Below are 26,417 nucleotides of genomic sequence, written 5' to 3'. Positions count from 1 at the left end.
GCCTTTTCTTTTTTTTCCTGTAAATCAATTCCATTCTCTCAATGGTAATGTACAGTAAGGCTTCCGGAAATGGCATGCCTGAAACAATGCCAAGAACTTTCTCATTCACAGAAATACTTGCAAATACCAGTCAGAGCTCTCCACCCATCAGTCCATACTCTATGAATACTGTATGGCTCTCTATTAACCAACACGCAAGAATGGGGACCCAAATACATTTTTAAATGAACTTAGTTGTTTTCATAGCTTGTGCTTTCCTTGATACAGATAGTTGAGTTGTTCATGAGGTTGCACATTTTTGGTTTCATGAAGCATACAGAAGCTTAATCTAAATTTTGAACATATTTGTAAACAAAAATGATAGTGGAAAACCAGTATTTCCTCTACAAAACAACAATTCTGATTTATAATTAAGGCCAGAATAAATAGTATGTATGGGTGGATGCTTAAAAATACGAGTATATGTTGATGAAACAATTGTTTAAAAAAATATCTTCCCTATTAATATAGAGTAGAAAGTATGGTTAAGACATGTTATGGAAACCCCATGTTAGGGCTTCATAATGGAAGTGAGCAAGAGTAGAGGTTCTGAAAATGTGTTTTCAGTCATATTTTAAGAAACAAAGATTAAATTAGCAAGGAAAAACAATATTTAAAAGTAGAATGTAAATACACTCAGTGGGATAAACTCATGTTGTATAAGTATTTTAAAATTATTTTTACTTGAAATTAAAAGATAATTCAAGTGTTTCATTTTAGGTTAAATTTGAGGGTAATGAATTTTATTTTAAAAATTCTGAAGTGGTGGTAGAAGAAAAACCACATCAAATAAGCGCAATCAGAAATTTAAGATTCAGATACTCTGTTAAGTTCTTTGCAAAATACTCATTGAATCATTACATGTAGAGTGTGTTAGCACGCACTGCAAAACGATTGTTTGTTAGATGAAATTACTTGTCATGCATAGCTGTGTTAATATGGCACTGTTTAAACAAACCAGAAGAGCAAGGAACATTAGCTTAGGACAAATTGTGAATTTTCTGAGAGCTATTTCTGGTACCCATAGTAGTACTACTGTAGATACAGATGACTAAGCTATATTACTTGGCTGGACAAGGTTGCTGATTAACAGTCAGCTAGTAACATACATACATCTCTGACACTCAGAACTAGACATTTTACAGAAGTTGTTTAAAGGTTTCAAAGGTTAAAGGAAAAACAAGATAGAAAGAGGTCTATTCCTGTAGTGAAGCGCTACATGTGCTTTGGCAAAGCTTATGAGCTTAAATTAGCTTTCTCTCACAATCAGTGTTTTTAAGCACAAGAATTGACTATCTTGATAACCTGACCATAGAAACAGATGTTGAATGAATGGCCAGAAAGTATCTTGATCTTTTTCTCTCCCACTATGACTTCATATTATTTAATATATAGGAGACCCTTTACAAAGAAGAAATCTTCATTAGAAACAAAGATTTATGCATTACTGGAATTCAGCTGAAATTCTTTGGTATTTTGAAACTCCCGATAGAAAGAAGGAACTTATAACAAGGTAATACCAAAACCACTTAATACAATAAAGTAAGCACTTTGGAAAAATATTTTTCAAAACTTCTTTTTGTAAGACACTTTCAACAAAACCTGGAATAAAAATCCCTACCCTTTCACCTTTGCTATCCCCTCCCTTTACTCTTTTTAGATTCCTTTTCCACATCAATTACTAGTTTGACTTCCTTCTTCAGGATCAGCTAGTGGAATGTAGTTAATTCCAAAGAAACCCACGAGAAGTTAAGGCCCTGCTTTCACAGCTTTTCCCATTCTACAGAAATGATTTAGCTGCTTCAGCCTTTTGGGGACAGTGCTTATAATCAGGAAAGTTATTTATGTGATTATTTATGTGACTTAAAGCATTTTAAATTTTAAGTGAAAACACTCAGTAACAATTCATTTGCATTTGAACAAAGTCATGGTTCTCTCTTAAAGGACTGCCAGCAAAAGGTTACAGTGTCATTAAAAAAGTTTCTGCAATGATTAGTGCCTCATTCTATGACATGCAGGATTCAGCAGTTTCTTTAAGCACAGGTGTTTTTCTGCATCACCGCCATTTTAAACACATAGTGACTAAACAGTAACTTGTAGTTCGTTAATGAATTTGAAATTTCCAAATATGGATAATGCATAGATACTGCATACATCCTTAGATACTTTTCAGTTCAACAAAAGATATGTAATTATTTGCTTCATAACTTTCACTGAATAATTTATATTTTCCTCATAAATCTTACTGTTTTCTACATGAGTAGCATCTCACTTTTGCAGAGGGATTTTCTCAAAAAAAATTTTTTTCAAATATGTGTTAACATAGGTTCAAAAGCAATACATCATGTTTGTTACCAGCAGACCTAGCACACTCTCTTCCTCTAAGATGCTCTAGACTTACATTTCACATGGAAGAAACATTACATTGCCTCCAATTAACTTTTCTACCCTCTCCCCCAGATTATTTAGAAAAGAAACTTCTGAGACACTAACACAAGGTGACATATTTATATTAAATGGGAGATTTAAAAAAATTTCTGCTCTACTTTTAACATGAAAAATAAGAATCAAATCACAAGAAATTAACTGCATGGCTCTTTTCTGCTAACAAGTTGAAGTCCATGCAATTATGTTATACGTGAAATATGGATTTTTATATAAGGAATAATGACCACTGTGTAGCACGTGGCTAACTTTTTTTCATCTTGGTGCAAAACACTATTTTCTTCCCAACATCTTGAACAAATTATAAATAATAAAATATCAATGCACCAAAGGTGTGAGGGGATCTGTATAAATCTTCCTTTTTATTTGTTCATTAAGTTCTTAGGTCAGCTCTTGCTAACATTTGCCAAGCATACTTCTGAGATGACTTTAGGGAGAAGGAATTGGATTCTTGAATAATTTATTAAATCTTTAAAGGAAAAGAGAAATGACTACATCCTTCCTATTTCCGATTGAGATGTTGCCCTTGTACTACTTCACATTTTCCCATGCTAATGTATTTTTTCTGATTTATGTTTTTTTTCTTAATCGTTTGTTATATACGTTCTGCGCAAGAGAAATGGATTTCCATAACATAATATCAGCTAATAGTTCAACATTTTAAATGTGAATTCAAATAATTGAAAAGGAGCTATTTCATTGCATTTATTTTGTGCTCAACAGAAGAATTTTTCAAGCACTGATAAAGTGGATTACTTTTTTCCACCCCACCTCCCAAGATGTATGAAAATGATTGTGTCAACACTGGTAGCATTTTAGATAAGGACATAGTAAGATTAAAATGATACTGTAAAAACATTGTTTGAAAAGAATTTATTTTTTCTAAGCAGAGCTGAACCTGTTCATGTTTACTTGTCACCTTAAGGTTTTAAAATTAAATAATTGAATGTCCAATTAATCATTTTTAGAATTTTATTTTAACTTCTTCCAGCAAGCAAATCCAATTCTCAATTCAATTCCAACTCAATTTCAAATTCAAATGTCTAATGTCAAGCTCTCAGTACTTTAGTACCTAGTAGCAATATGTCTTATTCTGTACAATGACTTATATTTAGAATTTTTTGTACAACAATGGCTACCTACTGAACAGCAAGTCTTATACTAACAAGCAGTATTGAGGAAAAAAAACCAACCTGTTGGAGAAAACTTACTTTATGTTAGCTCACTGACTTCAGCTGTCAATGAGAAAGAGGTACAATCTTTATGAAGATTAAAAATCTTCAGTAATTTGGAAAAAAAATCCTGGCAACATCCACTAAAATTATCAACACATTCATACAACTAGTCAAAAGCAAATGGAAAGAGCACACAATCAGATGAAGAGGAAAAAAAAAAATCCCAAGAAGTGTGGCGTTAGAAATTGTCTTGTTAGAAGTTATCATAACCTTTACAGGAAGGTTTAGAAAATTTGGAGGACAGTTGTTTCTATCATATTTTCTCCTGCATCTACTAAGAGGGGGAAAGGAGTGAAAGTAATGTCTCCTATTTCCTTCTCCAAAGAACAAGTAAACAAAAATAAAAATACCACAAAAGATTTCTATGGACATCTTCAGGCAAAGACACCATTTACAGCTGAAAAAAGTCCATCCTAACTGAAAAAAATATGGTGTCCATTTACTTAGGTGAACACACAGTTCAACAACATTTAGAACAAGAGAATAATTGGAAAACCTCCAGATAAGACTTTCAAGACAACCCCTCAAACTATGTCTATTGATTTTAATGGAGTGAAATGTTTATGCGTTAAAAGTTTGCTATCTAAATAATAGTTATTTTAGTGTTAATTTCAGTAAGAACAGATCTGGCCTCTTACAACACAGGACTTGAAGGAAGGTAGAACAGAAATAGATTAATTAAGAACTCTAACGAAGCTTACTAGTGTCATGAATTAAAATTCACAACAATAACCCACATATGACAAGACAGAATCTCTACAATCAATGTTTAGTTAAAGTGTATCATACAATTTACTGGATCTGCATTTGGGTACATCTCCCAACCTATTCTGCCAGGAAAAAAAAACAACAAACCTCTAAAAGGAAAAAAGTATACCAAAAATATGCCTATGATATAAAATAAATACCAGCTAAGAGCACAGCTTCATCTTTGTCTTGCACATATACAATACCAATCTCCAAATGAAAACCCCATTGGATGCGAGTCTTGAATTCTTATTTTACAAGCGATTTAGAGAAGTCTATATTTCTTTCCTACTTCAGTCACAGATGTATACTTCCACAAATCCAATCTTAACATGTCATAAATGCCATTTTTTTAGGTGTTTTTGCTTTTTTTTATATAATAAAATATTACAAACTTCAGGCAGATAATCACAGTCTAAATTATAAGTGAAAATATAGACATATATATACATATATACACACACACAAAACATGATTCAAAATAAGGATGGGCTGATTTTTGTAATCAGAACAGCTAGCACTTAAGATTCCAGTGTTCTAGCACCGAAAAGAAAATGTCACTGTATTTGAATTCTCAGATGAGTTATGACAGGAAACAACCCCACCTCCAAACCCTTCATTAATCTGCTTTGCCATGACAGAATAAACAGACTAGAGAACCAGTTTTAAAAACTATATTCTTCTTTTTGTTTAAAAATAAAGATAAAACAAGAAAGAAAATCACTACCTTTTATTTTAATGCCTTTAATAAAGCTTTGCAGATTATATTTCCATTATGATATGACAGTAGCGTTCTGGTTCCTAATGAACACAATGCCACAGAATGCAGGTACTTATCATGCCATGATTTTCCAAAAGGTTGCAGCAATCCACATCCAATTTCTTTCTATATGGGAAATGAGAATGGAGCAGAGTGGAAGACTGCTGCAACCCACTGAGGTCCACTGCCCTCACTCCAAACGGGAAGGAGAAATGGGCAAGCCAACAACTGCTTTCAGCCTTGCTGAATCCCTGACTACCATGGGCAAAATAGGAAGTATAAGCATGCAAGTCTGCAAACTTTCTTTTCCTTCTCTCTGAAAACACAAAACCAAACCCACACCAAAAAAACCAAACCCAAACTAAAACCAACGCAACACCACTCTCCCCGCCAAAAAACCCCCAGCCCACCCTCAACACAATCTGACCTTTACATTGCAGACAGTGAAATACTGGGCATCAACTATCTGGTATGATCAACAGCAATACAAGTGCATGCTAAAAATCACATACACGCTTACTGAGAACAGAGGTTATAAATGGTTTTGGCAGAATAATTCTTAACCCCAGAATGAGCTGTGTAGACGAAGAAAGCTAAAGGAAGCAGTGGACTAATTTCACAGTATTGCAGGGGTCAATGCTCTTCTATGACTACCAGCTTTTGAGAAGCTAAAGCATTATTTATCTGCTTTTCCCTTGTTACCTATGGATGTCTTTCAATGTTACAGATTATTAGCTGTAATCAGAAAGCCCCAGTGTGTTAGTGCTGCCTATCCAGAGCACAAGATACAGCATTGGCCCACAGCAGCTGCACTCTCAGGCTGAGATTTGGCCTGTCATCCCTCAGAACAGTGCCTTCTGTAAGGATTCTTCATCCCTTTTTCCCAGGCTACACTCTAGGCCAACTCGCTTTACAACTAAAGAAGAAAAGCCAGCTACATAGAATTACAGGGAAAAAAATGGGGCTGTCAGGATACAGCAAAGCAGTCAATTCCATGATAGAAATAGTGAATCCTTTGATTCTTGGAAAAATAAACTTATAAAATATTGTACTAAATTAATTCCAGGCCAACCTGTAATTAATGGAAAATCTCATCCCCCTCAAGTCTATTACTTGAAACTGTGCAAAACCATAGCAGCTGCTTAACATTTCAAATCACTTTAACAGAATTATAATACTTATTGACACTATGATTCCATCAATGTCATGTGAAAGATCAAGTGGAATTATTAATAACACTCATAGGATCGAGGAACATTGATATATGGGGTATGTTACAACACAAGGAGGAGGAAGTTATCGGTTGGCAGAGTGTGTTTAGCCATTGAGAAAGTAAACTTATTTCCTATATCCAATTAGGAATGTTATGTAATTTATAGAAAGCGGGTCTGAGGCTCAGTTTTACATTTGGCTTCAATATTTGCAGAAGTGTGCATCCACTGTGTTTATGGATGACATATAACTTTTGCAGGAGACATTTAAAAGTATTTCCAACAGAGAACAAATTAATTATGTACTTACGGCATGGGGTGTTTGCCCTGTTCACAAGTTGTGGGAATGCAAAGATAGCTGAGAAGTCTAGTTCATTGTTTTGATTTTGTTCCTTTGCTTCAGTCTGGTCAGCCCAAACTACTGATTTTTGTCTTTGAATCAGCTGCTCAACCTCCCCAAATTCAGTCTCAATTAAATTATTTGTCAACCCAGCTTCTTTCAAAGTCAGGTATTGCTTGCGAAGAACTGGAAGCAAGGTATTTAGTACTCTGTAAAACAACAACAGGCAAGACAAATATGACTAAACCATAACTAATCAGATCCTTACTAGCACTGCCACTATTAAGAATACAAGGGAAGAATACAAAGGGGGTTTTGTCCTTCTTGCCTTGCCCCACCTCCCCCCGTCCCCTCCCCCACCCCAGTTCTGCTGTGTAATTTATTTTAATTTATTTTGGGTGAATACCATGACACTGAGAGGAAATATTCATGACTAAGAGTAATTTTTCTCTTTTGCAAAATCTTGTATTTCACTCTAAGTATTTACTACGTATAGTTTTCCCTCAGTGTCCAAGATATTCAGTCCCTCAAGCACCACAGAAATATAGTCACTATATCTTGATTGAGCTCTGACTTTCAAAAATTAATTATCCAATAAATGAAGAAGAGTATAAACCAAATAATGTGGTTTAAACCAAGCACATCTTAATTAGATGTGCATAGAACCTTATTAGAAGCCTAGTCCAGATAAATTTAGATACTAGCATCTTTAATTAAAGAATGGACTACATTAAGATCCACACACAACTGCAAATCAAATTAAAATGACAAAAGTTTAGGAATTCTACCTGAACACAGGAATTCATTAACTGTGGAGTCAGTTGCAAGACTAAACAGGAAGTTCAAGCAATAGGGAAAGGGATATGTATATAAAAACCCAAAGATGCAACTTTGTAATTACTAACAATGTAGCTTCAAAAATTTTTCTTTCATTTTTGCAGATTTATGTATTAGTTTTTGTAATGGTTTACGGTAACAGCCTTTTCTCCAAAGGAGGAAGAAAAGCTGGTTATTTCATTTTGGAATGATTTAATTATAACTTTAATATACTTATTTGCTGAACAGATTTGAGATTACTTCCCATTCCTTATGTCACATTCCAAAAGCTAGTCTCCAACATTTTCAAGAGACTGATAATAGAGAAAGAGCTCATGCTTACCTGCAAATTCAGCTTTCTTCAGTCTGACTAGCTATATGAGAGTTTAATAGTAACAGTTTTTGTTACAGGTAAATTAATGTCTACAGTGCAAGAAATTAAAAGAGAACACAAACACTTATAAAAAAATCAGTACTGCTGTTCAACATGGAAGAAAATAAGACACCTTGATCTATTGAACAATTTGTAAAAACTATGCAAAGAAGAAAATTAAATAGAAATAAGAAGCCCTAGAGTATACCTGCAGTTTCTGTTAATGGTGGATACAGACCAAGATTTATGTAGTGATTATTACTTTACATATCTTTTTGCTAAGAAAACACAATTCTAACCTAGAAAAAAAAAGTTTGATAAAAATCTTGCTTCTGCTTCAACTAAAACTAAACTCCATAGGTATGTCTTCTGAAGTTACAAATTTCAGAATAGAAGTCTTATCACACCTGCTATGAAACCATACTTACTTTTCTGTCTGCTTATAGTGCTGATCTTGAAGGGACACCAGAGATAACATGTGCTCAATCTGGGCTTTCAGGTCCTTAACTTCTAGGTTTAAATGGCAACACTGCAGATCTTTACAGAGTTCCTTGGGAAATTAGCAAGAAAAAACCACAAACAACTGCACATCAAACTGATAGTGTGAAACTAAAAATAGTATTAATTCATCTTATATTGAAAAGTAAAGATGGAGTGGATCTATATTATTATAAGAAAGTTTTATGGTAGAAAAGTATGAATAGTTCGATTTTCATTTACATGCATAAATATTGCTTTGTAGATTCCTTTGATCTTTGTGGGTGTGCTGCAATTAGCATTAAGAATCCAACAGGCACACATGTATGCTTATCTATGCATGCCCAAAAATACGTTTGCCCCTTTTACTGTGTACTTGCTCCATATCTGAATTTCAGTGACATTGTCTGGGACAAGTCTTCACTGTATTCAGTCATCTTCCTGAGATGCCAGTATCCTGTTTGAAATACCTTAAATTTCTTTTAAGGTATCAACACATTTTAGTCATCCCAATAAAAATACAGGTATTGAAATACATTCCACTATGTGAGTCACATAAGTGCTCATTACACTATCATTTAAGCCACGCCAATTGCTGGCTGAAACTAAAAGGCAGGGAGGAACAAACCCCCACCTCTCTTTTCCTCTTCTCCTTGTTCTGCACAGACTTTAATTCCTTCCCTTCTGCCAGCTCCGGTCTTGTCTGAGGCTGCACTGAGCTGACACTACTTGCTAAAACTTGGCAGAGAACTTAACGCAACTTCCTACTTCTTTCCCCCTTTCCACTCCTCCCCTAGCACCCTCCAAAAAAGATTTTTTTGGCCAGGCTAAGAATTAGGTTGTCATATGGTTCAACGAGCTACTGTAAAGGCAAGACTAGAAGTGTATGGCCAGGAGCAGGATCAACACTCTGGCAGCCATCTGAACTGCTCAGCCATACCATACTTACTCCCCTTTAGCGTGCATTTTTATATGTAATTGTATATTTTCATGAACAAGGAATACTTGCACAAACAATTAAGTACTTTGAGAGCAGAAGAGCAGAAACAGCTAACACTTGAATTTGAAACCACCCTGAAAGAATGGCAGAAGACGTGAGTAGAAGCACCACAAAGAGGGGAAAAAAAATTATAATCTATTCTTAACTATAGTCAGACGTTGCCTACAATGCCTGAAATCTGCCCTTGAAGCGAAAGGCACTTTACCTTTGGAATACACCCATCTTGACCCAGGAGGCGCATTTCATTCTCAACACGATGCAGCCAATTTGTATTTTCCTCAAAATGTTCAACCTCCTCTTCTTTCTTCTTCTCCATGTGTATGCGGTGGGTTCTAAGCATTGCAAGCCTTTGATCCCGCTTGCAAGTGGCCTAAAAATCAGCATTTAAGGGGAAAACTTTTAAATTATGTTTGCAAACATCTCTCCATAAAAAAAAGATTTTTTCCATGCTTTTATACTCAACTGGGCATTACAAACATCTTGCATTTTTGATCAGTTTGATAGAAGTGAAGTAGCCCATTCTCCTTACAGGTATTAGTGAATTATATTTAAACATTTTCAGATTTTTTTCCCTGGAAGCCCTTATAACAGACCACAGTCATTTGATGATTCCTTTAAAGAATAATACATTGGATTTGCTAAATTTCTGTTCTAGTCCATAATTATCTTAAGTTGCAAAGACTGGAAAAACTACACATGCACATACAAACATACTTCTAGATATAACAACCTAATAATTTCTAGTAACTCAAGCATGAATATGAAGAAGGAATTTTATCTGCTTTTTTTTTTTTTTCCTAATGCAGTATGTCCTAGAGAAAGACCACCAAAGAATAAAGAATTTGGCAAAAGGAAACCCCTCTAAAATTCTTCTGATGCTTCTTTGAGATCTGATAACAAAAAAGGCACAAAACCAGCAACAGCAAGCTGGATATGAATGAGGTAGTGTCCTAACAAGGCAAAGGAGTCTCTTTCTATTCAGGACAACTATAGTTTGCTGTATACTTTAAAAATTAGGTCATTAACTCAACTGGTCATAGAGAACATTAACATTAGAGTTCACAAAGATGAGCTTTGCCTAAACTTTTGTTAGTTAAAAAAACAACAAACCAAAATAAAAACCCACAAACATTTGAAGTATATTGCTACACTCAACAAAAACATACAGAATCAAGTTTTTTTTTTTTAATTATATAACCTAAATCTCTACGTCCCTACATTCCAAAATTAACACTCTAAATGAAAACTTCATCAATTAGAATCAATCTACATATTTAGAATAGCAGGCCAAATTAGTTTTATTATAAAATGTCATAAGAAACTCTGAATGTACCTCCCTAATGTTGCACAAAGCAGAAATTACTCTAACTGGTGCCCTTCTGAACATGCTGTAGAAAACAGGAACAATACGTGGAGAGATGCAGATTGAATTTCTTAAGCTGACTTTTAAAAATGCTTACTTCAACACGTGGCATGCAGAGCACAGAACCAGCAAGGTAAAGACACCTGAAGTACATGTGTGATCCAGGCAACTTATCAGGTCAAAGACTAGATTCTGGCCAGAATTTCACTTTGCTTTCTCTTTAGACTGTCTTATCTGCTAAGATGACAGAGGATCCAGAGAAGACAAAGTCACTTTGTAAAGGACCAGGTCCTTAGGGGAAGTACCATGAGGAAGAGTTAACTGCCAGACTAATGCTCGCAATGACCACTGGTTCCCTCTGACCAGTGAGACTAGGGTAGAGCTTTCAGGACTGCTGAAGCAGAGAAATTCAGACGCATTGTTTTGTGTACATCAGCTTTTACACAGTGCAGAAGAGGTGTTAGGATTGAAGGTGGTATTGACAACATCCCACCATTTGATGAACCCATCCTGTAGGTTCCCAGGAAGAAAGGGCATGTTACATCGATGTGCTACAACAGAAAAAATACGGTTACGCATGCCACCTGTACACAACCTCTGGAACACATGTAGCCCTAGACAAGATACTTGGTTGCTATTCTGTTTTGTAATAGAAAAAAAAAAAAAATCACAAGAGATGTAAAAGAAATCATCCCTACTGGGCTGAAGAACTGGCATACATTCAACAAGTGTTTTTGAATCTAGCATGGGAAGTTGGAGTAAGCAGAAGAACTGAAACCAAGATAGACTGACTGCTTTCCAGGAATATGCTCCTTTTCTAGATAGTAAAAATAATGCTAAAGAGGCAATCAGAAACATAGAAAAAGTATATTAGATTTAAAATCACTTCTAAAGCCTATCAAAGTACCAGCAGGTTTTTGCCATGTCTTTAAAAATAAAAAAAATTGTAAAACAGATTCCATGACTGATGCAGAAATGTTCAAGATAAAAATAGGTCAAAAGTAAGTAGACTTTTTCAAACTCAGCAAGATCGTTAAAAGTAACTTTAACACAGGGGCACATACTAACTTTTTATGTTTCCATACAAAGAGGAATGCTCTATACATATTATCCTATTGGCACAAAGTTTTTCTGGCTAACACTGCTGTAGCTGACACCTAGCACACAACAGGAAAACAACACAGTTGCAGAAATACAGGTAACAAGTAGAGAAACAGACATGAGGCCATTTAATTGGGCAGCATCCAAGTTCTAAAAAAGCTGGAAACAGGGGCAGTTATGTGGAAAATGGAAATTATTTATTAGTGGTCCAGGATGGACTGAATTTCACAAGATAAATTGTGACATAAATTTTTGCAATAAGAAAGCATTTGTACGAACAGAGATTAAGTGACCTAAACTCATACGTAAGTTTTTTTCCCTTGTTTATGAAATTATTGTTTTGAATTAAGGTGTTCAAACTGGGGTTGTTCAAGTATAGATAAGATATCATTTGCTTCGTGTTAACTTACCTAAAAACCATTATTATATCTAGTTACCGAGCACAGACAATTAAGTGTAAAAAGAAAAGATACTTTATAAGTAAAAATTTTCCGGTAAAAATTAATATTTCAGAAATACCCCTGTGGCCTAACAGTGTATTTTACAGAGAGAAAACCAAGAGGCATTTAGGAAAATAGCAAATGTGTAAAAAGACAAGTAAGAACAGAAGCATTATAGTGCACAAGGGCAATGTGAGCAGTAACTTTGGTAATCAAATGACTGGACTCCAAATTAAAATCCAATTTGTTCCAAAGTAATCACAAAAGGACATTTAATTTTACCATTACAGTGACTTTTGTTAATAAATAAGGCATCGTACTTATAGGACAGTGACTCTTGGCCCTTAGTAAATCACATCTAAGTTAACTAATGGCAATACCAACATTTGAGTACAACACTGCCAACATTCAAAATACAAGTTAAAGCAGCTCATAAAAAAACATTTGTATGAAATAGAGTATATGAAGGTGTAGCTCCTCATTATGAGTAGAGATACAGATATGCTCCTTTCTAAGCAGCATTTAAAAGTATGGCACAGATAGAAAATATTACTTCCGAGTTTCTATGGCATAAAAGAGAATTCTAGAACACATTAGTCACTTGAAATATCTTCACTAATGACAAGCAAAAGTGTGTGATATATTTTCACTTTGACATTTATCTAAGGACCAAATTTCATGTGAATCACTGGGGAAAAAATAGTCATATGGTAAACTGTCATTTTCGGCCAAATACAGATTGTTTCTGTGACTAAGCAAAATCAGCCCCACCCTCAACTTCATATCTACATAAAACATATAGTCCTTTAAGCAAAATTTTATCAGAAAAATTAAGATACTATCTAACCATGCTTACTTATTTATACTTTGATTCTTCTAGAAAGATGTGAGCATTTAATGCTGCACAAAAGCAATTGTTCCTGCTTAGCCCCCAAATTCTTCTCTTAAAGTCCAAGCCAACTAAATGTAATTATTTCAGTACATGACTGTCCTTAAGCAGCTATCCAAACATCTTCCTTGTGACAACTGAAACCACCAATGATAAGAATCAGTCTTGTTTAGCACAAAGACCATGCTTTTCCTTATGAAATACAGACTACTCTGCTTGATAACAGCTTCAATGGCTGTACCATACATATATTAACATGCTTTGGTTTTGGACAAATTACCATGAGTCTCCTAAGTCTAGTCAGGTCTTTAACTATGACAATCAAGCCTACATAAGGACAAGTTGAAAAGTTTTCACAGTTAGCAGCAATAAGCACATCAACAGTTTTCTGTACAGTGTGGGAAAAAATAGCACACCTGGCATTCCTACTACATTTTCTCTATTAATGTCAGAAAATGTTATCTGAGTGATAATTCATGTGTCCCATTTTAATTAAATATTTAAGCATTAACTAATGATATAATTACTTAAGCAAAATTCATACATTAGTATAACAAAATGAAGAGACATGATACCTAGTATTACATTATAGAAAACTCACCTTTTCTACTCTTTCTTCGGAGCACATCAGTTGAATTTGTTCATGACATTGTTTCTGGTAATATGTCTTCAGTGCATTTTCTTTCAGGCACATTTCCAGCTTGAGGTATTCTTTTCTGATTTCCTCACGGTTTGCAAACACATTTTTAAGGATTTCTTTGTATCTATTAGAACCAAAGGATAAGAATAAATAACAGATTACTTACTGAAGATTTTTTTGACGACCATCTCCTTTACAGGGCGAATTTTCAGTTGCAAGTTAATGAAATAAATATAAAAAAATTAAGAGGAAAAAAGTAAAGCCTGTTATAGATGAACACTAAATAAAGTGTCAGTACATCAGTAAAGATTTTATATACTCCAACTGGAAATCGGATGTGAAATTTTGAAGGGGTCACTAAAAATAAACCTTGTATTCGTGAAGCTGACACTGGGATTCAAGAGACAGACATCTGGAACTTCTTCATATAAATCTTACCTCTACCTTCAAAAAGATACTAAATACTTACGTTCTCTACTTATACCAATTTATTAAACAGATTGGACAACTGTTGCCATAGACACACAAGGTCTCCTTCAAAAAAAACAGTAGCTATCTCTCAAAAAAGGAAAACCACAGAAGAGTCTTCAGTCACTCACTTTCTCTGAAGTTCTGTTGTACAATTTTAATCACTAATGGATGACAAAAATCAGAACACGCATCATTTTTTAACACATACTAGCCTAGTAGGGGAAAAAACAAACTAGTGATAGAAAGTACTTAAGAGTTATTCCAAGAAGACCAATATTTAAATGGCCTCAAAATCTGCTTATCCTTAGGCCGCAGTGCAAATCAGAAAAACAAGTATAAGCGGAAAGCCTGGAAGCGTTACTATGTTGCAATATAGAAACTTTTTTACTTCACTCCGGAATACTGAAAATGCAGTACAGAATAGCCTCAAAGATACTGGATATCTCAATAATGACCAACCTTGTATACAAGCCATTTCACAACATCCTGTTAACTTGTTAGAACTTTACGTAAAGAATAAAGGCACAATTTAATATGCAAATGTTCTAAATACATGCAACATTTGAGGTCGTTATGCAGTGTTTAGTATGAAAGATTATAAAATTAAATACCATAATAATACTATAAAATAACACACAGGTTCAACCAGAGAGCAAGTCGAAGAGACATTCTTAAGAGTGTGTTTCAGAAGCAGCAATTAATTTCATAGCCTAAAGTCTGAATAACTCCAAGTCTTTTATTCTAGTGTTGCATTACTCTCGTGTTAAAAACAAACAGAATTAACAAAAGAATTCTTCATTACAGTTTTAGAAATTCAACAGTTTTGTCTGAAAGCATACAGAGAATGCTATCGTATCTAGGTAAAAACATGTAGTAAAACACACACAGAATTTAGAAATAATATTTCTTTAAGGAATAAAATAGCTGCGGAGTACCTGAGTTCTTACCCTACACTCTTACTATCTATACAATCTGCACTACTACACTATCGCACAACTGGTTGGAGAATTTTTTCCTCCATAGTATCCATAGAAACATGGCTCCTCCCAGCTGCCTGGGAAACAAAGCAATAAGAAATGAAGGTGAATCCTCTCTCTCAATTTCCCTCACAGTAAAACCCTGGGCATAATTTAAGAGAGGCTGCAGATTCTGATTCTATGTACAGTCACCGTGAGGAACTATTCCTGGTAAATTAACCCTTTGTGTACTTATAATCATCACTGTCCCAAATATAGCATCAAGTATAGAAGCCTTTGCAAAGCTGCTGCCTTGAGCTTGGATTCACTTTCACTAAGCACACTTCTATTCTTACAGAGTTATCTTTACCCTCTCTACTTAAAAAGGACAAAGTGATCCTGTAGGCATATCCAGGGTATGAACTCTCTGGACTACCTAGTCTCAAGGAGCTCATGGACCTGTTGGTGGTAGTTCCAAAGCCAGTGTCCACTGTCTACCTCAACAGGCTCAAGACTTGAAGGGTTGACAGACAATACATCTCCAAGCTTTAGACAACACAGGGAGCAGGAATGACCTTTGGGTTTGAAGAAGCAAGTGGTGTAATCAGGGAGTTTCTTCCTGGTAACAGTGAAGCAAAAGCCATAGGTAGTTGGACTGAAACACAAGATTGTGGATAAGGCTCTCTACCCTGTCCCAAATAGAAAGGAGAAGATGGCAGAATACCTTCAAAACCTGTAAATGAACATGGGGGAAATCAACATACCACCCACACCATCAGTAGGATGAACCTGACAGGATCCTCATGAGGAAGAAGAAAATGAAACGTCCACTTTATTGGTGATATCTAGAGGGAAAAGGATAGGCTTACATGTGTCTCTATGGATATTCCAGAACATTAAACCCCAAATATCCTCTGACCAACAAATCTTGGCATAGAATATGTCCAGCATTTTGAGAAGACATTTTAGAGACCTTGCCCTTGACTGATTCTTCCCACACACACAATGAAATAAAAGGGTAAATCACAGGAAATTAAATTAACCTTAAAGACTTGCAGTGCAAAAATATGCAGGAAAACTGTCAGAACTATGAACATGACTTCAAAACCTACACTTCTTCTGAAAATTAAATTTAAATAACCTGATTGAGAGGTTTATTGAAACTTCTGGAATGCCAGTAAAATGAAGCTCAGTTATGAGAGCATTTTGCTTTGAATGGGTTTTTACTTTCACCTCAGAAGGTTTTCCAGGTTAAAAAATACCACATTCAAAGGGCCAATAAAAATAAAGAAGTTAACTGAATAAACCTAGGTGAAGAGTTCTCAGAAATATGTGATGACATACGCAGACTGATTCAGAAAGACTTTCACACCAAAACCTAACCTTCTTATGGAACAGATTGACTTCTGCAACAAATTCTTACGTCACACATCTTAATTTGTTACTTCTTGTGTGCTCTCACAAGAGACTGTCACATCAGAAAAGATAGACAGGAACATCATCAAGAAGAAAGAGACACCAAGAAATATAAAAGCAATAGAAAGTAAGGAACCTGCAAACATAAATTAAATGCTTTGTGGAAAGAAGAACTTAAAAGTTCTTGCCTCTCTCAAACCTTGCCAGAAAGATACTACTGAAGTAGTATCTGCCAGCAGTAGCAGCAGCTGCTGTCATTTATGCAAACTACATTCTGTCTACCCACAAAAATGACCTGTTAAGTAGCTTTGCTGAAAGCTAGCATTCATATGCTGCATACGTGTGTCATTTCCCACCTCGCCCCCAGATTACTAAAACAACTAAACTGGACTGTGAGGACAAACACCAACATTAGAACATAGAGAATAGTTTTAGAATTTTTCTATAATGCAAGAGGCAGTCAAGTTCTATTTGGTAACACATTCCTAGAGTTATTAAAAATATTCTACTGTAAATATTCTACTGTTCCTCTCCCCAAAACCTATCATCTCCATTTTAGAAGTCTAGATCTTGACCAGTTTATTGATAGCATAACTGTAAAACTACAGTGACTTTCTCTTACTTGTAAGACATTTCACATTTATGAAGATAAGCCTCCTACCAGAAAAAGGATTTTTTTTCTGTTAAAGGACTCTGCCTAGTTTTAAAAGTCCTGTGAAATGGACTTCTATCATCCTCCAAGTAAGACTGTTGCGTAGACAGATCTATCAGGAAGCTTTTGTTGCTATTATGTTCAACTTTTTTCCCCTTTCTTAAACGTATTGTATTTCTTTATTACATAACACTCAAATATAACACTACCCTATTTTGTTACATTTATCATCTATCATTAGGTTATTGTTCAGCTCACACACAGAGCAGTTGTTTGGCTATTTAGTTGTTTTGTTTGTTTGCCTGTTCTTTTTACTGTATTTTTATTCGATGAATTTTAGTTGATTGTCTGGCTGGCAGTTATTTTTTATCACTGGACTTTCACCAATTTTTCAGTGTTCTTCCTGATAACACATCAGTGAATGACCCTATCTCAGCTCTGTACCTCCCACAAATACAGATTTTCACTGAATAGTTTTGCTACCAAACCTTTCACAACCACCATTTCATTTTTATCTGCCACTGCATATGTGTGTGTACATATGTATGTATACATACATGTGCACTCAGGTTTTGAAAGCTAGTGCTTTCACATGGGGATCCTTCTAATAACACAAGAATAACAATAGAAATCAGATCTGAATAATCAAGGTGACTTAAAATCAATCCGTAACAATTTTGCTAGATATTAGCTCAAAATAGGATAAGAAATTTATAAAATTTACATTTGATTGTAGTTTTTCTGAAAACCGACATTACAATATGGTACTTTAAACAACGAAGATTAAAGATGGTTGTTATTTTTCTCTGAAATATTTAGCTTTTGGTAGTAGAAAAGAACTTCTTAGCCCTACAGAGCTCTGAAGCCTCCTAGGAGAACACTTGTCTTAAAATCTTTTGTGTTACTAATGGCAGAAGTTAATCTGCACGTCAATACAGAATAACATTGGTAGCCTTGAGACAAAAATACCCGACTTTCCCATGAAATATCTTCATTACAATAATGAAGCTATTGATAATCTTTAAAAAACCCAGCACACAAGCATTTTAAAAACCTTCACAAGAAAGTAACTATAGATGCAAGACCTCCACCACCGATCTAAACTGTGATGTCAGAGTGAGTTACGTCAGCTTCCTGAGGATCAGAGTACATGGTTATCTTGCAGTGTTTTACTGAATAATTGCCTAGAAGGTTAATATCAGGATACTTCAAGTACACGGTATTTGTTTTATTTTAAATCCACCATCAACTTCTTCTGAAAAGAAGTAGTAAGTTATCCAAAGCCACACCTAGTCTGAGTAAAGCAATGTTAAAAATGAGGAAACTAATATTGAAAACAGTAAGTTTGTTTTACAAATGCTTTCACAAGTTATGCAAACTCCAGTTTTGAAGCAGGATTGTAATGTGATTAATTTACCTTTGTATTTCCACTTGCTGGTTGTTTGAAAGTATTGTAGCATTATGATTTTCAGGAATGCTTGCTTGTTTTTCTTGGTATTCTCTCAGTTTCTCTTTCAACATTAGGATCTAAGACAAAAAAGGTATCTTTTAGTTGGAATATAGGTTTTTTGGTTTTTTTTTTTTTTTAAACCTACCATTCTGTGCTTATGTCTTGAAAAGCTTTACAAATGGTAGTAGGTGATAATCCTCTTAGAAGACAAAACATCTTTCTTACTTCAAAAGTCTATATGGGAGAATTACGACAATAATGCCTTATAGGTTCAACCCCATAAATGATTTTTTGCGTTTAAAGTTAAAACAATTAATCTTTCAAACCTTTAACAACGGATTTTTTCCATACCTCTTTCTTTTGTTCATTGCAAATTTTAACATACTGGCTTATGTGACTGTCCAAACTAACAACATTGCTCTTCAACTGTTAAAGAAAAGAAACAAGTTAGAATTTAAGAATGCTCCTTCATGTTTTTTTGAGTAATAAATACACTGTGTGTAAGTACTACATAATTACACTTGCACTATATTATGAGGAAAGGGATGAATAAAATTCTGACTTGCACAACCAAAATATGACTCATGACTTATGCAGTCATCTGTTGCATACCCATGGACATGTCATTTCCCTCAAAAGAACAATAAAAAATATTTACATTTACACATGCAAGAACATTTTGCATTTATTCAGACTAATTTTAGTATTTAATGTGTATCCTGTGGATTTCATTATAAAAACTATCTTTATGCAACAAATGGAAACTACAGTCAACCCCATATTAGACAAAAGAAATTAGGAGCTGCAATACAAAGGATTATGAAAAAAAAAAAATCAGAACAATAGACAGCAGAGGACAGGACACTCCAGTAGCTTTTCATTTACCAATATAATCCCCTTGACCTTCTTGGCTCCAGCTGAATTCTACCTGTAGCAAACCTGGACTGGCTCTTGTACAACTGCTCAGACATTTCTTTAACATGCTTTACAGTTCTCTGAGAAAGTAACAGTAAGATAATGAAACTGGCTGTCAATTCTATCAGCTGAAGATTATTTCTAAATTTGATGCTCACAAAACAAACTCTTAAACTGGCAGCATAATGCCACTAGTAAAGCTATATTGCTTTTAGGACAGAACTAGTATCTGCTCTGTATCTACTACATCTATCACTCAGATGAAGAAGTGTTGACTGTAAGAAAGAAGAGGTAACTGAACAAAATGTTGAGACAAAACTGAAGGGAATTATAATCTTCTAAAAGAAGTAACTCCCCTTCTCTTAGTGCTATATTACTATACTTGACAAAAGATCAATAAATACCAACATACTCACAGAAGACTTGATATCCTTTGCTCTGTTTGCATACTTAAGAGTATTATATGTATCATCATAGAACATAGAAGATGGACTAACAGCAGCTATCATTATTGTTCGGCAATTTCCTCCAAGAGAATCTTTCAATAAACGAGTAAGCTTGCTGTTTCGATAAGGAATGTGCTGTTTCTTGCTCTAGAAAGAGAGTTATATGCATTTTTATGGATTAGTCAACTCTACAGTCTACTCACCTGCCTAAAAGTCTGCTTAGAATTTCAACAATGCCACAAACCATGACAAGCAGCCTTGGAACCTTTCTTTGACCGAAGTAATTTTTCTTAAAATTACATATACATCTCAAACAGTTTTAAATCTCTTGGAACTGTCTAATACCTTTATAACACACATATTAACCAGGTTACTTTCTGATGTCCGGATACCTAACAACTCTTTTTGTGATGTGGGCAACTAACAGAAAAGGTAGATTACATTAAACTACCTTCAGTTCACAGAATAATTGAGGTTGGGAAGGACCTCTCAAGATCCATCTAGTCCAATCCCTCTGCTCAAAGCAGGGTCAGCTAGAGTGAGCTGCCAAGGACTATGCCCAGTTGGGTTTTGAGTATCTCCAAGAATGGAGATTCCACCACCTTTCAGGGAACCCAAAGTCTTTGTGAGGCTTTTCTTCCAATCATATCTACAGAATCTTCATCTCACGGTACAAAGGTAGGTCACTAGGACCCCAATCCCACACCAAATAAGACAACATGAAGAATCTTACTTAAGTCCATGGTACAGATTTTAAATTCTGCCTCCTACTCCAAGAAGATGGTGATGAGAATGTGCAGCACCAGGAAGGGAAATAAAAATCTCTGATCATTTTCCCCTGGCATATTTGAAAGGGGAAATTGCTAGCTGACCAGAAAGACAAAAAGAGTGTAGCTGTAGCCAATGGACTTGACTTTGCCAAAAGTTCAGGAGGTTTTGTCATTCTCCCATGTAACTGTCCCCACTCCTTCCTTTGAGCTGGTGAGCCAGATTGGGAGACTAATTTACTACTATGAGCTGGGGGGTACACAGACACACAGTGGGGGATGCCTGTGTGGGTGTGTGGATGTATGGAAGAGCACAAAAGAACAGCTTTGGATAGGCGTTGTTTTCTCCTATAAAAGCCTCCTCCCCTAAGACTAAAGGGCATAAACCTCCAGAAGAATCTTTCTTCTCCTAAAGGTATTTATTTACTCATGCAAGGTTCTCTACTTAGGCTTGATTTTGGAAAAGGTAGGTAAGAAAAGGAGGTACATCCATCTTTGACACTATCCTTAGGTAGGTGCATACTGTTTTTGAGAACTCTCCTCTGCTGGGACTGTCCTTCAGCTATCACAGAGATGATGGTGGAAACCCATAAGAAAACCTTAAAGGAAAATGATGATGTGAGAAGCATCAATAAGGTAATCCCCATTACTCAATGAGAGCTTTCCATTTTTAAAAAGGTTTTCAGAACACTAGGAGGTGAAGACTGCATGAGAAAACAGCACATACCTTTGGATCTGCCAAGGCATTAATGACATTTCCAAGAGCTAGCAGGGAGCGGTTAATATTTGCTCCTTCTCTGAAACGAGCCCCCTTGGCATTTGTCACGCTGGCACGTTCAGATCCTGCCAGGTCAATGAGAGACATTTTGGCGATGCGAACATTTTGATTAATACTAGCCGTTTTATCTTGCTGCCTTAGATAAATCTACAATTAAAAAAAAAAAAGAAAATAATTAAAAAGTAACCACTAACCAGTCTGTTGTTACTCTAAGCAGTGAGTTAATTTTACAGTGTATCAACTGTTTTCAGAAATTCTTATTGGAGTCCTTCTCAGAATTCAAGTTAAACCTTTCAGTACATATCTAACACCAACAGGCAGCTTGGCCTAATGGAAAATAGTGAATCCATTTCTGACACTTACTTCTTAAACTCACCTGCTTCAGGTATTAGCAGGGAAAAAGGCGTAGAGTGTGGTTGCACTGGGTTTGGCTGAGATGGAGTTAATTTTCTGCATAGCAGCCCACATGGTGCTTTCAGATTGTGACCCAAACAGTGCTGATAACACACCAGTATTTAGCTTTTGCTGAACAGTAGTTGTACTGTGTCAAGGCAGTAGGCAAGAAGTTGCAAGGGGACAGCTGACCCCAACTGACCGATAGTTTCTCCAAAGTAGCCATCGCTTGAGGACTGGCTGGGCATGAGCCTGCCAGTGGCAAATGATTGCTTCCCCCCCACCTTTCACTTAGAGCGAACCACGAGGTATTTCCCCCTCCCTCTTACTTTTGCTCTTTTGATTCTCCCGCATCCTGCTGCAGAGGATTAAGTGAGCAACTGGGCTAGGGCTTACTGCAGTGGCAAAGATTGGTGAGTTTCAGATGAATTTCATAGCTAAAATAGCTCTTGATTCTTCTGCACTCAAGATGTATACCCCACTATTACGCTTCAAAGTGAAGAAGGTGTTCATTTTTTAAAGGCATCTTTAAGAGCACACCATAAAGATGAATATAGGGATAAACCAGGAAAAAGGCTAGACTTTCAGTGATTTAGACTTAATTGTAACTACCATTAATAGGGGAACGATACCCATTTACTACTGTGAAGACACATACTACTCCAGGGTCTTTAGGAAAGCTGTGACCTCTGAGGCCACTTGGTCCCCGCATCCCTTCTTTCCTGAAATTTTCATGGTATAGGAGATATACAAGGAACTAAATACTTTTGCTTCCTTCTGCTAGTGAAGGTATTCTTTCCTCAGGTTTATGAGGAAGTAGGCAGAGCACTATTATACAGTCAATAAGAAGAATTACAGTTATCCTTAGATGGCTTTTACTTTCTCAGGATTCTCTATAAGTTTCCCCTTCTTTTGTGTTGAGTGCCTTGCCATTTGTAAGGCTAATGGTTACTTATGCTTTAATGAATGCGCTGCTAGACAGTGAATTGGTAAAGAGATGCCATACATTTAAGGTGATTGACTAATAAAGACAATTTCTCACCAGTTCTGTAGCTTTAAGCTTTGCGCATAAGAAATGAAGTCTTCACAGCAATTTGTAATATAAAAAAAATTGACAAGTATTGAGTGTAAATAAAATTCTTAGGACTTGCCACAAAAGGTATGTCTATACCAAATAGACATGTTTCTATATCAAACAATACAAGTAAGTTCTGCTGTACTATTTCTAATACAAAAAAAAAAAAAAAAAAAAAAAAAAAAGAGAGAGAGAGAGAGAAGGAAAAAAGCCACTTGCCTGTATTTACTTTGGTAAAGTAACTATCTCAGGCTGGTAGCACTCTTCCAGAACCCAGTAACTATGATTAGTGCAGTAAGGAAAGGTGGAGTGACAGCCAAACTATGTTGTATGACTCAAGCTTTTATAAAAATTCAAGAGATACAGGAAATGCCCCAAAGCAGAATCTTTTCTATTTCTTTGTCCGTCAGCAGAACACTTTCAATGGAACAGTGTGGCAACTGGGATTTTACTTTCAGATGCAGTAATTGCCTGACCTAGATAGAGATTTCAAAACTAAGACAGATGGTACAGTAAGGCAAAACTTGCATCTCTCAAATCAGCTCAGAATGTCCTGGGCCAAGACTTTTACTACTTTCTGAGTCAGTTCCAGAAAACATCCTGCTCCAATAAAGTTAACAACAAAACCCAAAGCCAGCATAAAAGATAATTGATCTCTACAAACAAGAGCAACTCTTAAAATAACAGAAAACTGAAAAATGAAGAGGAATCAAGACAGCAATAGGGATTTCTCATCATTTATATCTGTGGAACCAATGAGGCAATAAAGGATAAGCAGGTAAGAAATGTTTTGCAGAATGTCACAGACTGTGGAAAAAGATGAAAAACTGATTAAGCTGAATAAGCGATTACTTGTAGTACTAATTGACTAGTTTGTAATTATTTCTTACAGATGCTAACACTGCTAATAAGTGCATCAGGTAGATAGAGTATCTAAGAGTCCACTTAAAAAAAGAAGTAGGGTTGTGAATTTGCTTAGCTGAAACCAGTATACGTTAATTAAAATCTGGTAAACTTCCAGTTGCATTCATTGGACCAATTTAATTAGCAACAGTAATATTTCTTTAAAGTACTACATGCAGATGCAGCATTTCTATTAAGCATTTATTTACACACACATTCTTCTGAATAAATGATGTAGTCCTCTCCTGCTCTCAAGCATAAAGTCACTTCTGTGAAAAAGCCTTAAAACCCATTCACTCTTAAATGCGATATTATTCAAAGGCTGCACTAGTTTATCTTTGAGAACACATGATATTAGTAGATATTAATGTAAATCACACATTCAAGACACAATTGTCTAACAAAACAAATCATGACTTTTACCAATACTTTGTGCACTTAACAGAAAATGACACTTAAGCAAAAGCAATTAAATATCTTGATTGACAGCTAGACCATCTCAAAAGACAAACACAACAAACATTCAGGATTATCTCATTACAAGAGTTAACCTGATTAGGAATATTGCAAAGAGCACTGAGAAAGTTTTTGCTTACAGTACCCTTGAACAGAATCAGTCTGACAGTTTTTGTGAATGAACCGTGCACTGGGACTGAATGCTGACTACGTAATAGAACATGCTTTAAGTCATGACTTGGCAATGCCTCATCTTTACATTGAAAGGTCTTTTCCTTCATGAAAAAGTTCTAACACCCAGGCATTTGTCCATGAATATCAAGTTCAATCAAGCATGCCATTTAACTGACTGCAGCTGCACATGGGGACTGGCTAAGAGACAGCCAGTGCATTTTAACAATCAAGGCTACTTTGCTGGCCACTACTGCCATGGGGACACATGAAAACAAAGAAAGAACACAGAGAGATTAGTCCAGAAATCACTTTGTCAGTTATCTCAAGCTCAAAGAGAAAAATGTTCACACTAGTTTGAGCAGTCTTAAGAATTCTATTATCAACAATAAAGTTCTCAGAGAAAAATCATTCAGGGCTTAATATATGTGAGCTGCAAAAGTACGTACTTTTTGCTTTTTAAGGTCAGATGCTTACTGTAACAGTATTTGGTAAACATTCAAAGATTTGTTATTTGTACTTTCTCAAGCAACACACCAGTTTACAGTGTGTATATAATGCACACACAAAAAATAAAACCTCAAGTTTGTTCATTTTAGAACATAATAGGAAAAGCATTTACAAAACCACTGAGCATGACAGTTTTTGTTCAGTGCATCGCAAGCAAGCTGCATCCTAAATTTCTATATTTTTAATGTACACACAGAGAAATGATACATTTTATGTTCCTACAATATTTAGATATGAGAGGATCTTCATTTTCATTGTGTTTTTACTTATATTGCCAGAAAGTAAGCAATCCTCTCACCTGCAAGCAGTCATATTTCATTCACTTTTACTGTCTATAAGCTAGAAATAGTTTGAAATGATCAGTTTAGAAAAAAGTGTAAGTCCGGTTAAGTACACCAACCCATTTTTTTTTCCTCATACATTCAAACAAAGTTCTGGTAAGATATAGGTATACTGATTTTGTTAGTATAGTTTATTTGGTGAATGCACAACTTTTGCTAACAAATATAGCTACAGTGAGATCAGTTTGCCAAAATAAATACAGAACGTAGGCTGAAGACGACAAACTCTCCAGCATCCCTGTTCACAGAATTGTTTGTCTTAATGAAACAAGTCTGCAACACCTACCTAATTTATTTAATTGCTTGCCACTTTTAGAAATGAACTGAGAAGAATGCAAAGCCTGCCAGATAATACAATCCAGAGCTTTCTCCCCGAGTAAAGGTGAGGGAGGTAAGACACTCAAGCCCAGCAAGTAAAGAAACAGAAATCAGCAGTTTGCTCTCTGATCTCAGTCTGTGGCACTGTACTTTGTGCCTTATTAAAGGTAGCACACATACATAACAATGCAGCTCTCAAACTGAACAACTTCCCAAGAAGTTTTTGCCTTAGATGTATGACCATGGGCAAGGCCTCAGGGGAAATTAAAACCAGGAAGGGCAATTTCAAAGAGAAATCTAGGGAATACAAGAAAACATAGAAGCTTTTAGAGTGGGAATAACTTTTGCTCCATTACGTATTTTAGAAGTATTTAACGCATTTACTGTCAGTTATTAACCTCTTTTCTCATTAGTATTGACAGTAGAGCTCTGGAGCACTAACTTTACAGCTACTTGCATTGCCATTGTCTATGTCAAAATACAAACTTTTGGCTATATATAATTACTAAGCATTGCCTAATCT

At 35.5% G+C, this 26,417-nt stretch overlaps 1 protein-coding gene across 2 annotated transcripts in view; it reads right to left on the bottom strand.

The window, feature by feature from the left end:
- The window catches only part of KIF18A (kinesin family member 18A), a 44,199-nt gene that overhangs the window by 12,339 nt on the left and 5,443 nt on the right, over positions 1-26,417 (bottom strand). For both annotated transcript variants that reach the window (XM_041129214.1, XM_030038920.2), the window contains exons 6-13: positions 21,677-21,874; positions 20,153-20,329; positions 19,173-19,247; positions 18,789-18,898; positions 13,838-14,000; positions 9,649-9,813; positions 8,395-8,516; positions 6,748-6,986 (exon numbers count right to left, since the gene is read on the bottom strand). In XM_041129214.1, coding sequence (XP_040985148.1) covers positions 6,748-6,986; positions 8,395-8,516; positions 9,649-9,813; positions 13,838-14,000; positions 18,789-18,898; positions 19,173-19,247; positions 20,153-20,329; positions 21,677-21,874 — 1,249 coding nt within the window. The remainder of the gene's footprint in view (positions 1-6,747; positions 6,987-8,394; positions 8,517-9,648; positions 9,814-13,837; positions 14,001-18,788; positions 18,899-19,172; positions 19,248-20,152; positions 20,330-21,676; positions 21,875-26,417) is intronic.

The sequence above is a fragment of the Aquila chrysaetos genome, chromosome 16 (assembly GCF_900496995.4).
Source record: "Aquila chrysaetos chrysaetos chromosome 16, bAquChr1.4, whole genome shotgun sequence".
NCBI classification, from domain to species: Eukaryota; Metazoa; Chordata; class Aves; order Accipitriformes; family Accipitridae; genus Aquila; species Aquila chrysaetos.
Note: the sequence above shows the minus strand (reverse complement) of the source record. Positions and strands in the feature narration are given on the sequence as shown.